Source organism: Aquarana catesbeiana, linkage group LG03 (genome assembly GCF_042186555.1).
Source record: "Aquarana catesbeiana isolate 2022-GZ linkage group LG03, ASM4218655v1, whole genome shotgun sequence".
Classification (NCBI taxonomy): Eukaryota; Metazoa; Chordata; class Amphibia; order Anura; family Ranidae; genus Aquarana; species Aquarana catesbeiana.
In genome coordinates this window covers 538,975,829-538,990,174 of record NC_133326.1, presented here as the reverse complement: position 1 = coordinate 538,990,174, position 14,346 = coordinate 538,975,829, and the positions used below count along the sequence as shown (strand labels likewise).

At 44.0% G+C, this 14,346-nt stretch overlaps 1 protein-coding gene across 7 annotated transcripts in view; it reads left to right on the top strand.

The window, feature by feature from the left end:
* Nucleotides 1-14,346, top strand: part of ABCC9 (ATP binding cassette subfamily C member 9) — a 220,390-nt gene that overhangs the window by 185,032 nt on the left and 21,012 nt on the right. For 6 of the 7 annotated variants that reach the window (XM_073621428.1, XM_073621425.1, XM_073621426.1 and 3 more), the window contains 4 exons: nt 11,003-11,104; nt 11,197-11,317; nt 12,868-12,998; nt 13,983-14,061. In XM_073621428.1, the coding sequence (XP_073477529.1) occupies nt 11,003-11,104; nt 11,197-11,317; nt 12,868-12,998; nt 13,983-14,061 (433 nt within the window). Of the gene's footprint in view, nt 1-4,364; nt 5,125-11,002; nt 11,105-11,196; nt 11,318-12,867; nt 12,999-13,982; nt 14,062-14,346 lie in introns of those variants that run through there. The other variant, XM_073621431.1, reaches the window with a different exon arrangement.

Sequence of the window (14,346 nt, the reverse complement as noted above, 5' to 3'; positions counted from 1 at the left end):
GCCTATACTGCTTAAAGAGTGATACTTATGTCTGGGATAAGATTATGTGAGTTTAGGCTGACATTAGTGTTTTTGTCTTGTGTATAAAATGAATAACAAGTTTAAGGACCCTGAATTTCTGATACCATTTATTGAGAAGTACAGGGAGATGAGGAATCTGTGGAAGGTCAAACACCCTCAATATTACATTAAACCAGTAAGGAAGTTAAAGCTGGAGAGACTTCTGGCATTTGTGCAGACTTTCATCCTAGAAGCAACCGTGGAGATTTTGGAAAAGAAAATTGGGATATTGTGAAATATGTATAGGAGGGAGCATAACAAGATCCAGACTTCCCTGAGATCAGGAGCATCAGCAGCTGATGTGTATGTACCCAGGCTGTGGTACTTCGAAAAACTATGTTTTCTTGATGACCAGACTGAAGCCAGGGAATCACTTTCGACCCTTCCCTCCACCCTTCCCTCCACCCCAGCAGAGGCTGATGAGGACCAACCTGGGACTTCCATCCTGGAAGAACCGGATGCGACCATCTGGAGCCAGGTATATTATTTTTAGACATATTTAGTGTCCTAATATTAATGACGTTAACTAGATGTTCTAATTGATTACGTATTAAGGATTTGATCCAAAAAATTATCTCTACATATCAATTGACAGTAGTGGCCAAAAATGTTTGTCACCAGTAGGGAGGAGATGCTGGACGAGAACACCGGAGGAAGAACCAGAAGAAGAAGAAGATGAAGGAAGATAGAAGATAGAAGAAAGAAGAAAGAAGAAGCATTTAAATAAAGGAATTGTCAAAAACTGTCTCTTGTCATTTTTAACATTTTTGACAGTTTTCTAGTGAAATGGTAGGGGTACTTTTGTACCCCCTTACCATTTCACGCAGGGGGGAGGGCCAGGATCGGGGGGTCCCCTTGTTAAAGGGGGCTTCCAGATTCCGATAAGCCCCCCGCCCGCAGACCCCCACAACCACCGGCCAGGGTTGTGGGGATGAGGCCCTTGTCCTCATCAACATGGGGACAAGGTGTTTTGGGGGGCTACCCCAAAGCACCCTCCCAATGTTGAGGGCATGTGGCCTGGTACGGTTCAGGAGGGGGGGGCGCTCTCTCACCCCCCCCTCTTTTCCTGCGGCCTGCCAGGTTGCGTGCTTGGATAAGGGTCTGGTATGGATTTTTGGGGGGACCCCACGCCGTTTTTTTTTTTTTTATTTTGTCGCGGGGTTCCCCTTAACCTCCCTGGCGGTATGATTATTTCTGATTTTAGGTGCTGAAAGCGGTACAATTATTTTGCACAGAAATTTGGCGTTTTATATTGTAGGCCTGTAATTCTTAGGAATAGTTCACTTAAATCTGTCCAAACAAGAGTCTAGTAGACATCCCGGGTATGATAAAGTTTGAAAAACGAAATAAAAAATTATAATATAATAAATAACTATAAATAATTATAACAAATAATAATATAATAATAATAAAAATTATATAATAATGTAATCAAATCAAAAACACTGAAATTTGCTCAGTTGCAGAATTTTAGCTTTTGTTACTTTTAGTGTTTGATGACGGATCTCCCCACAAATCACTATCGCTCAATTCTGCAAGTGATTCTAATTTATTATCGCTTTTTTCTAGCTGCTCTAAAACCACTTTTGATGTAAAGAGACAGTTTTGGTTGCTATGGACAATCTCCAGTTTCCTGGCAGAAAGAACAGTTTTATATATATAAAACTGCATGCAGGACACTGGACAGACCACTAGGGACAAAGGGGATGTGTAATTATTTGATACAGTACTGTAATCTGTAAGAGTACAGTATGCTGTATCTATACTGTGTGTTTCACTTTTGAATTTACCGCCGAACTCCGTCCCCGTGCGTCGCAACGCTGGCAGGGAACGGAGCTCGGCACTGTGAATCGAGCGAGACACAGCGGCTCGCCGATCACAGCGGGGAGACATCGCAGGATCCAGGGGACAAGGTAAGTATGCTCTTCCTGGATCCTGCGATGCAAGCCCGAGTCTGGCTCGGGGATACCGCTTTTGGTATAAAAAATCCAACCCGAGCCAGACTCGGGAATACCGCCAGGGAGGTTAATATCCATACCAGACCTGAAGGGCCTGGTATGGAATTTAGGGGGACCCCCCACGTCATTTTTTTTAAAAATTTTGGTTCGGGGTTCCCCTGTGGGGAATTCCCATGCCGTTTTTATCAATGAACTTCTATGTGTATTGTCGGACCGGCAATGCATTAATAACCGCGAGTAGTTTTAAATGATTTTTTTTCCTTTGAAATGTCATTTTGCTGTCAGACTGTTCTAAACACGGGAAACATGCGCCCCTTTACAGGCATACTATAGACACCCCCCAGGTACAAAATTTAAAGGGATATTACACTTTTATTGTTTCACTCTAAGCATTATTAAAATCACTGCTCCCGAAAAAACGGCCGTTTTTAAAACTTTTTTTTGCATTGATCCATGTCCCCTGGGGCAGAACCCAGGTCCCCAAACACTTTTTATGACAATAACTTGCATATAAAGTGAAGGGGATCAACTATGGATGAACCTTATAAATGGGTAGTCCTGATGTGGACATTATGACTAAACAATGAAAGTGATTAGTCCTTATGTAAACATATTTTGGATAAAAAATTCCGGCATCCCAAAATGCAGACCAGCTCACTCCCACCGAGAGATGAAAAAGGCTTACCAGATAGGGTGGACCCAAAGGGGCATATGCCAAATTGGGTCAGATAAGGCTTGGGTGGTGAGTGGCTGTGTGTGGCTGTGATCCCACGGATTGCTGTATTCCTCCAAGTGGCACCCGGGTCCTGAAGGGTGTGGGCAGTCTCACGGATATGGATGGTCCTGTAGGTCCAGATAGGGTGGACCCAAAGGGGCATACGCCAAATTGGGTCAGATAAGGCTTGGGTGGTGTGTGGCTGTGATCCCACGGATTGCTGTATTCCTCCAAGTGGCACCCGGGTCCTGAAGGGTGTGGGCAGTCTCACGGATATGGATGGTCCAGACAATAGGCTCCAGGTGATGCAAGAATTTCTGAGGGATTCAGGCCTCCCTTCCCTCAGGGCAAAGGATATTACTCAACTTGAAAGTCCCATAGATTCCTCTGAACTCATGCTGGCGATTAAAGACCTTTCCTGCATCCAGCGTTCTATCTGAACGCACATTCAGTGCTGCTGGAGGCTTTGTAACTGATCACAGAGTGTGCCTGTCCTCTGTGATCGGTTACAAAGCCTCCAGCAGCACTGAATGTGCGTTCAGATAGAACGCTGGATGCAGGAAAGGTCTTTAATCGCCAGCATGAGTTCAGAGGAATCTATGGGACTTTCAAGTTGAGTAATATCCTTTGCCCTGAGGGAAGGGAGGCCTGAATACCTCAGAAATTCTTGTATCACCAGGAGCCTATTGTCTGGACCATCCATATCCGTGAGACTGCCCACACCCTTCAGGACCCGGGTGCCACTTGGAGGAATACAGCAATCCATGGGATCACAGCCACACACAGCCACTCACCACCCAAGCCTTATCTGACCCAATTTGGCGTATGCCCCTTTGGGTCCACCCTATCTGGACCTACAGGACCATCCATATCCGTGAGACTGCCCACACCCTTCAGGACCCGGGTGCCACTTGGAGGAATACAGCAATCCGTGGGATCACAGCCACACACAGCCACACACAGCCACTCACCACCCAAGCCTTATCTGACCCAATTTGGCATATGCCCCTTTGGGTCCACCCTATCTGGTAAGCCTTTTTCATCTCTCGGTGGGAGTGAGCTGGTCTGCATTTTGGGATGCCGGAATTTTTTATCCAAAATATGTTTACATAAGGACTAATCACTTTCATTGTTTAGTCATAATGTCCACATCAGGACTACCCATTTATAAGGTTCATCCATAGTTGATCCCCTTCACTGCATATTGACTGATCCATTGTCATTTATGATATTGTTTAGCGCTACACTTTTTCGTTGTTTTTTCCCATTTATACTTTGTTGGTCGTGTTAGCTGCTTTTTGTTTCCTTTCTTTGGGTAGCGCAGAATTATTTTGTATATATAATAACTTGCATATAAGCCTTTAAAATTAGCACTTTTGATTATTCATGTTCGTGTCCCATAGACTTTAACGGTGTTCGCGCGTTCGAACAAATTTTTTGCCTGTTCGCATGTTCTGGTGCGAACCAAAGAGGGGGGTCTTTGGCTCATCCCTAGTCACCAGCTTGAAAAAATGCTGGTGTCAGAATGATACCTTTTATATGTATTAACATTGAATTTGCAAGTCTTGAGCTGAAAATTGTGTGTGATTGATGAACCAAAAACTAAAACTATGTCCCTTTTTTATACACAGGATGAGCTCAGCCAGGAGTGGAAAGTGGCAGGCAGGAGGACTGGCCCAGTGACAGTCAAGAGGAGGCAGGGGTTAGTGTCAGCCAGGAGGTGGCTGGGCCCAGTAGGAGCTTTACACAATCGCAGGTGCCTCCCCTCTACCTTCAAACAAAAAGGCTGAAGAGGCCTATGGCTCCTATATAGCCAGCAGGTTGCCCAAAATGGAGTAGGGCCAATGCCTCCTGTATGAAAAACTTGAAGGGCGAACTGTCAACACCCAAATAAATAAGCAAGCCCCTCCTCCTCCTCCTCCTTCTCCTGTCACACTACAGGCTCCAAGGAAGGCTGCAGGGTAGCGTGGAGGGAAGGCTGCAGCAAAGAGAAGAACGTGATGACCTGGCTTCAGTCTGGTCTGACAGAAGATGTAGGCTGGTGTAGTACCACAGCCTGGGGACATATATGTCATCTGCTGCTGCTCTTGATCTCTGGGATTCCTGGACCAGATTGTGCTCCCTATAATATGGACTCCTCAAGATCCCAATTTTCTTTTCCACAGACTGGGGCCAAAAGGCTTCACAAATTCCAAAAGTTTCTCCAGCGTTGACTTCATCTTTATTTTGTTAACCAGAATAAATGGATATTTTATTTTCAGAAAATACTTGCCTATGTGTTTTTTTTTAAATACATTTTTAAAAGACAAGGTCAAATTAACAAGGGACAACAACCTCCTTGACGTCCAAAAAAAAAACCAAATATCTAATGTTCTTGTGGTAACTTTACACCCAAAAAAAAAAAAATTAAAAAAATTAAAAAAGGTTCTTGTGATAACTTTACACCAAAAAAAAAAAAAAATACATATATATATATATATATATATAGAGAGAGAGAGAGAGAGAGAGAGAGAGAGAGAGAGAGAGAGAGAGAGAGATGACTATAACAGAATTTTGGAACAATCCTAAAAAAAGATCTTGTTGAAATAAAAAATAATAAAAGATGACTCCAAAAAACAAATGTGTAATCATTAGTATGGAGATGGGGCTTTTAAAAAATACAATATCATTCATGAGATCAAAGAGAAATAATCCAGAAATCAGTTTGTGAGAACTCTGTGTGAATATGAGCAGCAAAACAACTTCGTTCTTCTAGCATTATAAAGAAGACAATTAATGCGCTGCATTCAGAGATCACAGAATTTGCATCATGAGGAATGTGCTAGCTACAATACGAACACAAGTTTTACCAGACCGAGCGCTTCCGTGTCGTACTTGCTTCTGAGCATGCGTCGTTTTTTTGTCCGTCGGACTAGCATACAGACGAGCGGATTTCTCAGACTTTCGACAGAAAAAGTCAGCTGAAGGTCCGATGAAGCCCACACACGGCTTGATTGTCCGCCGGATTCGGTCCGTCGGACCAGTCCGGTCGAAGAGTCCGCTCGTGTGTACGCGGCATAACCCTCCCCCCTTCATTTCTCTGCTCACCTATCTCTACTTTACCCTCTTCATTCTTCCCCTGCCCTCTACTTTTTACCTCTCCATTCCTCCTCTCTTCTCTCTCCATTTTTTCTCCCTCCTCCCTCCACCCCCCCCCCCCACGCCCTCTCCATTCCTCCCCCTCCACTGTCTATTCCTCCTCTTCTCACCACTCTATTTCTCTTCTCTCCCTTCTCCATTCCCCCTCTCTACCCTCTCCATTTCTCCTCACCCCCTCTCTATTTCTCCTCACCCCCTCTCCATTCCTCCCCTCTCCATTCCTCCTCTCCCCTCTCTCCCAATCTTCTCTCCTTTCAATTCCTCCCCTTCCCTGTCTATTCCTCCTTTTCACACTTCCTCTGTGTCCTTTCTATTCCTCCTTTCTCCCCTCTCTATACCTTATCTCTGCCCTCCCCATCCTTCCTTTTCTTTTTCTCCATCTCTTCTCTGCCCTCTCCATTTTTCCCCTATTCTGTCCATTCCTCCACTCTGCTCGCTCTATTCCTTCTCCTTACCTCTCTGTTCCTGCCATCTGTCCTCCCATTCCTTCTCTCTCACCTTTCCATGTCTCCTCTCTCTCCTCTTCACTGCACTGCTCACCCCTCCCAATTCTTCCACTCTACCATCTCCATTCCTCCTGTGCTCTTTCCATTTTTTTCTCTCTGTCCTCTTCATTGCTCCTCTCCCCTCCCCCTACCTCTTTTCTCCATTCCTCCTCTCTCCCCTCTCCATTCTTCTTCTCCCATCTCTTAATTTCTCTTCTCTCCTCGCTCCTCTCTCTATTCCTCCTTTGTTCTCTCTATTCATCCTTTCTGCTCTCTATTTCTTCTCTCTCCCTCTCTATTCCTCGCATCTGTCCTCTTCATTCCTTCTCTCTCACCTCTCCATTACTCCTCTGTTCCCTCTTCATTTCTCTGCTCACCTATCTCCACTCTCCCCTCTCCATTCTTCCCCTGCCCTCTATATTTCTCCTCTCTCCTCTCTATTCCTCCTCTCTTCTCTCTCCATTTTTTCTCCCTCCCCTCTCCCCTTTCCATTCCTACCCTCTGCCATCTCCATTGCTTCCCTGTCCCCTTTCCATTCCTCCTCTCTCACCACTCCATTTCTTTTCTCTCACCTGTCCATTTCTCTTCTCTCCCCTCTCCATTCTTTCTCTCTCTATTCCTCCTTTGTTCTCTCCATTCCTCCTTTCTGCTTTCTCTGTTCCTTCTCCCTACCTCTCTATTTCTCCCCTGTGCTGTCTCCATTCCTTCTCTCTCACCTCTCCATTTCTCCTCTCTTCCCTCTTCATTACTCCACTTTCCCCCCACCATTTTTCCCCTGTCCTCTACTTTTCTCCTCTCTTCTCTCTCCATTTTTTCTCCCTCCCCTCTACATTCCCCCTCTCCCCTTTCTATCCCTCCTGTCTCACCTCTCCATTTCTTTTCTCTCACCTCTCCATTTCTCCTTTTACCTCTTTCTAGTTCTCCTCTCTCCCTCGTCTCTATTCCTCCTCTCTCACCTCTCCATTCTTCCTCTGTCCATTCTCAAATCCTCTCTCTTCCCTCTCAATTCTTCCTCTCTCTCTTCTGCATTCCTTCTCTCTCCCTCTTTAGTTCTGCTCTATGCCCTCCCCTTCCCTCCTTTATCAACACTACATTCCTCCTCTTTCACTTTTCCATTCCTTCTCTCTTTCCTCTCCATTCCTGTTCTCTCCTCTTTCCATTCCTCTTCTCTCACCTCTCTCCTCCTCCTCTCTCTTTTCTCCATTTCTGCTCTTTTCCTTTATAATTGCACCTCTCTCCTTCCATGTCTCCATTTCTCCTCTCTCCACTGTCATCCTTCCTCTTTTTCTTGTCTTTCCACCCCTACTCCCCTTTCACTTCTTCTCCTTCCTTCTTCCTTCTTCCACCCCTCTACATTTCTCTTTTCTCCCCTCTACTTCCTCTTCAGCTCCCCTCTGCCCCCTCCACATATCCTCTTTAGGTCACAGTCAAACACAGACCACTTGAACTCAATGGTCACAGTGATGATTTACAGATTTGACTGCAAAACATAAATATTTCAAACTTTCTGCAAAGTCAGTAATTTTAAAGAAGAAGTGATCAATCCTATTATGGGGAGTCTCGGTAAGTTCAGTATGGCCAGCAGTACACTATTGACAAATCCCTTTGGGCTGTATTTTTCTGGAGCTCATTGATATTACCCGTGTGAAAAGAAAATGTCCAGATTCCCTGCGCCAATTGATTTCCAGTTATCAGGGGTTAGAGAATTAAAATAATCTCATTGGTTGGCATGGACAACACAGATACATTCTTTACTCTGAACAATGTTCACAGCAAATAATGTTCATAGCAAAACAATATATCTCCTTGTATTTTTCCTTTTCTGATGGAAGAGTGGTGCAGGCCACACTTTCTCTCTCTTTTTTTTCTTTTTCCTCATTATATTTAAATAATCACAATTTTATTCAGGATTTTGATGCGTCCTAGCAGGCATACCTTTTATAGTTTACGAAATATAACCTAGATGTTATTGCCTATTTTCAGGCCTTTTTCTCAACTTTCTTATATTAGACGTAATATTTTGTGAAAGAATCTGTTATGTTTATTATTTGTATAATTCAAATGGTACTCCCTTGAGATTTATAACAGCTTAGTAATGTTATATAATGTGGCGAAAGGAGTTGTCTTCCTCACACTTATATGATCTTTTCTTATATACTGGTTCTTTTATTTTGTCGTTTTTGTAATCTTTGATACAATCTAATAAAAAATATATTGCTTAAAAAAAAAAAAAGAGTGGCACACTCTAATCATCTCCAACCATGCTGAACAAATATTTGTACAAAAGAGATAAAACTTTGCTCTCAGTCAGTTGACAGAGCACAGAATAGCAAACTGTCCAGGGTGAACCTTGGGTACACAGAGTGCCAGCAAGTCTGCTGTCCCCCCTTAGAGATGAGCCAGGCAATGACTATTACCACAGTATCGGACTGTGTTTATGTACGCTGATCCGTCTGTCATTATGACACAGCGCAGCCCACTTCTTACCAAAGTTTACCACAATGCACACTAATGCATGGCACCCCATGCGGTTCATTGCAGTGCCAATCATTTAGGCCCAATCACATCTGCGGGGGTTTTAATATGGTGCCATAATGCACACCTATTAACACACGTTATGCTGCACATTACCTTGCACTGCACCAAGGCAGCCCATTCAATAGGATGCCAACGCACTACAATGGTTTAGAAAACACACCTGCACTATTTTTCCCAAGGCAACTATTTAGTGGTTGTGTGGTCTTAGGTTAGTTGTGCCACCTTCAAGTTCTGTTCAAGTATATTGAGCTTTGACTGAAAATTGGCATTGTTTTTCCCGCAACAAACTAACCCTGTCAAAAGGTTTTGGCTTTAGATATACCTACTATATACCTAACACTAGCTCAAAACTTCAGACAAAATGTGTACTTTTATACCAAAAAAGAATCATAAATATGGCAATAAATAATATCAGATTCTGGGGAGAAAATCTTTGCCCCTTCTTGTTTCAAATTGTACCATTCTTCCTGGTATGACATCACATCCGGTCCTCGCTCCTACAGGCTCTGCCCTTCTGTCACTGGGGTGTAGCCTGTAGGAACAAGGACCGGGTGTGGTGTCATACCAGGAAGAATGGTACCCCCATTAATGCTTGATGGTTTTTTATTTATGTAAGCAGTATTTTACAGTAGAATAAAGTGATGTTTTGATATATTACACTAATGGGCCACCCTCTTTGTCCCCACATAGTATATGGGCTTCCAACAGTGCGTGGGCAAAATGCTCTTAAAGTGACCATAACCCCATTACAGAGGAGGAACATCTGAGTGGATAAGAGTACCCTAGTGAGTGGGTGGCCATAGATGGTTCAAAAGTTGTTTGGTTTAGCAGGGACCGGTTGAATTTCTATCCACCAATGACCGTTCCTGTTCTTAAGAAGTCAATCTAATGGTCGACTTCTCATGAAGAGAAGAACAGAGGGGGGCCAGACTAAGTGCAGCATTAAAATCGATGGTTTAATTACAGGTTAGGACAAGTGGCAACTCATGAATGGATGAATGATACAGGCACACATCATGGTAGCAGTCAGTCTCAGGACCTCACTGGAACGTCCTGATAGTATGGCAGCAACCAGCAGCGGCTGTGTAAGCAGATGGTAGTAGGAAGTGGCCGATCGTCGCCGTTACCAGCGTGGACCGCAAGATGGCGACAGACCGGACGTGTCGTCACTATAGAGGTCGTGTTGACGTGCAAGGAGGTGGTAACGCGTTTTAAAACTTCTGCTTCTTTCTCAGAGGTCTGAGAAAGAAGTGGAAGCTTTGAAACACGTTATCGCCCACTTGCACCCCATCACGCTCTCCGTAGTGATGTCACGTCCTGTCCGGCACCATACTGCGTTCTACACTGGTTACGGCGGCGATCGGCCACTTCCTACTATCATCTGTTTACACAGCTACTGCTCAATACTGCCTGTGGCAGGAGTCACTTTGGGTGGGGGGCTTGTGGAACCCAGCTTACCTTAGAGAGATCTGGAAACTCCTTGTCCAGCTCCCCCGGCCACTCCTATGTGTAAGTCATCCTGTGTCTATTAGGGGCACAGGGTGACCGAGAACCCCAGTCAGGTCTGCACTAACCAGACTCACCGTACAATCACACCGGACTCAGCATTTCCTTTTACCCTTGTTATTGGCTTGTTGGAAAAGCTTTGTTCAAACAGTGCTGCAGCGCTAATCAGTGTATTCTGACAGCAGAGAAATCCCCGCTGTCCGAATACAGTAGCACAGTGGTGAGGATTCCTCTATCCACCTTGTATGCCCAGCTTGATTCCAGGCAGTTACACTAGGATAGCAGTGGCTCTTTGGAGCAGGGCCCCAATGGAGGATCCTCTGGTGGGTCGGTCAAAGCTTGCACACATGCCATGTGATAATCTTCTGGATGCCACTGAATATACATTGTGTGCTCTTCTTTGAGAGCCTACCTTAGGTTGCCTATTAGTATTATAGTTCATCCCGGGCAGTCATGAGGGTCATAAACAGCTGATATTGCACACAGAGATTTTTCAACATCCATATGAGCTGGTGACAGTCCACAAAGGAGATCACAATGTATCCCAACGGTGGTTCAGGGTTAGTGGTAAGGTAGATTTAATATTTTTCTTCTGCCCTTAGGATTATCTGGGTGCTTGTATTGTTCTAACGGCAGCCATCACCTCCATCACCTCGGGAATGAACGCTGGAGTTGTGGGTTTGGGCCTTACCTACGCACTGACGGTTTGTATATGGTGGTTCTGCAATTTATACAGGAACACTTAGCCAGTATATGGGGTAAACTTGATTTGCCCTATGATGTCTCTCCTCTGTAGGTGACCAATTACCTGAACTGGGTGGTGAGGAATTTGGCAGACCTAGAGGTCCAAATCGGAGCAGTGAAGAAGGTGAACAGTTTCCTGAACATTGAGTCGGAGTGTTACGAGGGATCTATGGGTAAGATGTATCTCCTGTTATTCCAGAGGCATACCAAATGTTGTTATTTGCACACTCCATATTTAATAAATCATATAATAAGTGATTTCTAAAACTGGAGAGTGAAAAATCGGGTTCAGCACTGTATAGAGACCAATCAGCTTCCAGGTTTTTTGTCAAAGCTTAATTGAACAAGCTGAAGTTAGAAGGTGATTGGCTACCATGCACATCTGCACCAGATTTTGCACTCTCCAATTTTAATAAAACAACCTCACTGTTTGTAGTATTGTTCACAAAACTGTTTTTGTCATAGATCTTGTTTTTTTGTGTTTTTGTTAGATTTGAACTCTAGGCATAAAAGACAGTTATATATTAAAAATAATTAAATACAACTAGGATAAGTAATTCAATTTGATTAGATTTCAGCTCCCTGCACACAGGTTGGGAAAGAAAGGGTACCACTAAGGGCCCATAAGGTTTCTTGCATTTACGTGTGCTTATAGGTTGAGAGCAGAGAGATTACCTCATTAGTCTGTTGCTGCTCTTTCATTATCCAATCACCAATTGAAGGTGGGGCAGTGACCAAGCTGTGTTTTTAAACTACAGTAGAGAAAATCAGGTCAGCAGACTGGCTGTCTAAGACCCCATACACACTATTAGATTTTCTGCAGATTTTTGTCTTCAGATTTACCAAAACCATATAATATGAGGTCAAACCTTAAGAGTTTCAATTTGTATGCAATCAGGCAGGCCCTTGCACTACATGGTTTTGGTAAATTTGAAGACAAAAATCTGCAGAAAATCTAATAGTGTGTATGGGGCTTAAGGCTGCATTCACACTTTAGCGTTTCGAATAGCGGGCAGTTTTGCCTAGAATCTGCCCACGATTTGAAAGCGCTGATGTGTGAATGACAAATCGTGGGACTCGAATTTGAGATGCCATTCATTTGAATGAAATAGTGGCGCGGGTCTGCAGCGATTGTGGCATGATAAATCGCGCTGCAATCTCGGACACCCGCATCACCAGAAGCATGTCGCCCAAAAGTAGCTCCTGAAATCTTTTTGGACAACATGCTTCCCACGATGCATGTTTCTGTGATTGCAGCACGATTTATTGTGCGACAATCGCTGCAGACCCGCGCCGCGATTTGAGGTGTCATTCAGATGAATGGCATCTCACATGCGAGTCCCGCGATTTGTCATTCACACTTTCAAATCGCGGGCAGCTTTGCGGCAAATCTGCCCGCGATTCAAAATGCTGAAGTGTGAATGTAGCCTTAGGTCCCAGGACAGAAATACAAATTTTTGGCAGGTAAAATGGCTACATTTAACCCTTTGCCTGGAGTTCAGTTTTAAAAATGAAACAGCTAAAATTCTGTACAGTATAATGTTATTTTCTAGAGTACAATACCAAGGGACCCAAGACATTGTGTAGTATAGGACCCTGTGATTTTCAAAGGTGGCCCTAACAAGGGGATACAGGGTGCCAATAGGAGCCATTCTGAGCTTGTGAGATTGAATTGTATTTCATGCATGATACCGATAACACCACTTTGTTCCCAAAATTTCAGATCCACAACAAGTGCCGGATGATTGGCCAAAGACTGGAGAAATTCAAATTAGTGATCTGTGCGTTCGCTATGAGAACAACCTGAAGCCAGTCCTGAAGCATGTCAAAGCTTACATTAAACCAGGACAGAAGGTATAAATATTGTTAATAAGTGAAAGTAATTGTCACTCTTTAGGACTGACTTATTCATCGGAAGCCAGCTCTGCTGACTACACTAATGTCATCTTGGGGTTTGTCACACCACCCAGATTTTATATTTCAGAGGTTGGTGGAGAATTGAGTCTTTTAATGGGTTCTTCTGTCTCTCGGGGACACAGGTGGTGCCATCTTTTTTCAGGCATCATTCAGGGTCACCAAATATTTGATGGACTGAGATGCTGGCACAAACATGACACAACCATGTAAACCCTGGTACCTGTGTAGCTTTTGGCCCCTTTCACACAACAAGCCCGCTTGGATGGCTCCGTCTGTCCATTTTTCAGGCAGATCCAAGCAGGCCATCCATTGACTCCTATAGTCCGCTGACATCCATCTGCTAGCTGATCCACTAAAATCAGACCTATGGCGATACGTTCAGCCATCCGTTTGGCGGATCGGATCGCATGAGATCTAAAGAAAATGGACATGCTGTCCGTTTTCGTCCGATCTCCCCATAGGAATCAGCGGGGCTCTGACAGGCCCCTCCTTGCTCAGTGAGCAGAGACAGACCTGTCAACTGCCAGCTCAGTGGAGATCAACCAAGCGATCTGCCCTGTGTTGAATTGGCCTTTGGCTGTGCTCACAAATGTCAAACACAGATCAGCCCCTGCTGCAACTTCTCACCTTGTGACTTGCTACAAAGTTGCAATGTTGCAGTTTGATCACTGGAGAAGAGGTGACTGAGGAGAGGCTTTTTACGTCCTGCAGCAGACTGATTTCATCATCTCAGCCCAGGCAAAGTTATTGACTGAAGCTCAAGGTCAGCTTTATTTGATGGAAGGTGGAGCTATTCTGAAAAATACTATTGCTGGATATTGTGAAATGTCAGGACTTTTTAAGCAAAGGATAATTCTTATAATTAAAGAAAAAAATATCAGCAACAACAATGGTAATAATTCCTTAATTGTATTTTTTCAGGTGGGGATTTGTGGTCGGACGGGCAGCGGTAAATCCTCTCTCTCTTTGGCGTTCTTCCGAATGGTGGACATATTTGACGGTTGGTATTTATACCCATAATTCTTCTAAAGTCTAAAGCTTCTCCTGTGCTGGGGATCAGGGAAGCTCATTATAATTGTCATAAAACAGCGATTATACACAGATTTGGGTTTTACAATACACAGCAGAAGAGACGTGAATGTAAAAGTTTTGCTGGCGGTTGTCTATATTAAGACGATCTCTTTGCAGGAATGTGACGTCTGTTCATTCAAACCAAATGTCATAACATGACGAGATTAATGTCTGCTGCTGAGAGGTTCGCAGGTTGGAGCGTGACATTTTTACT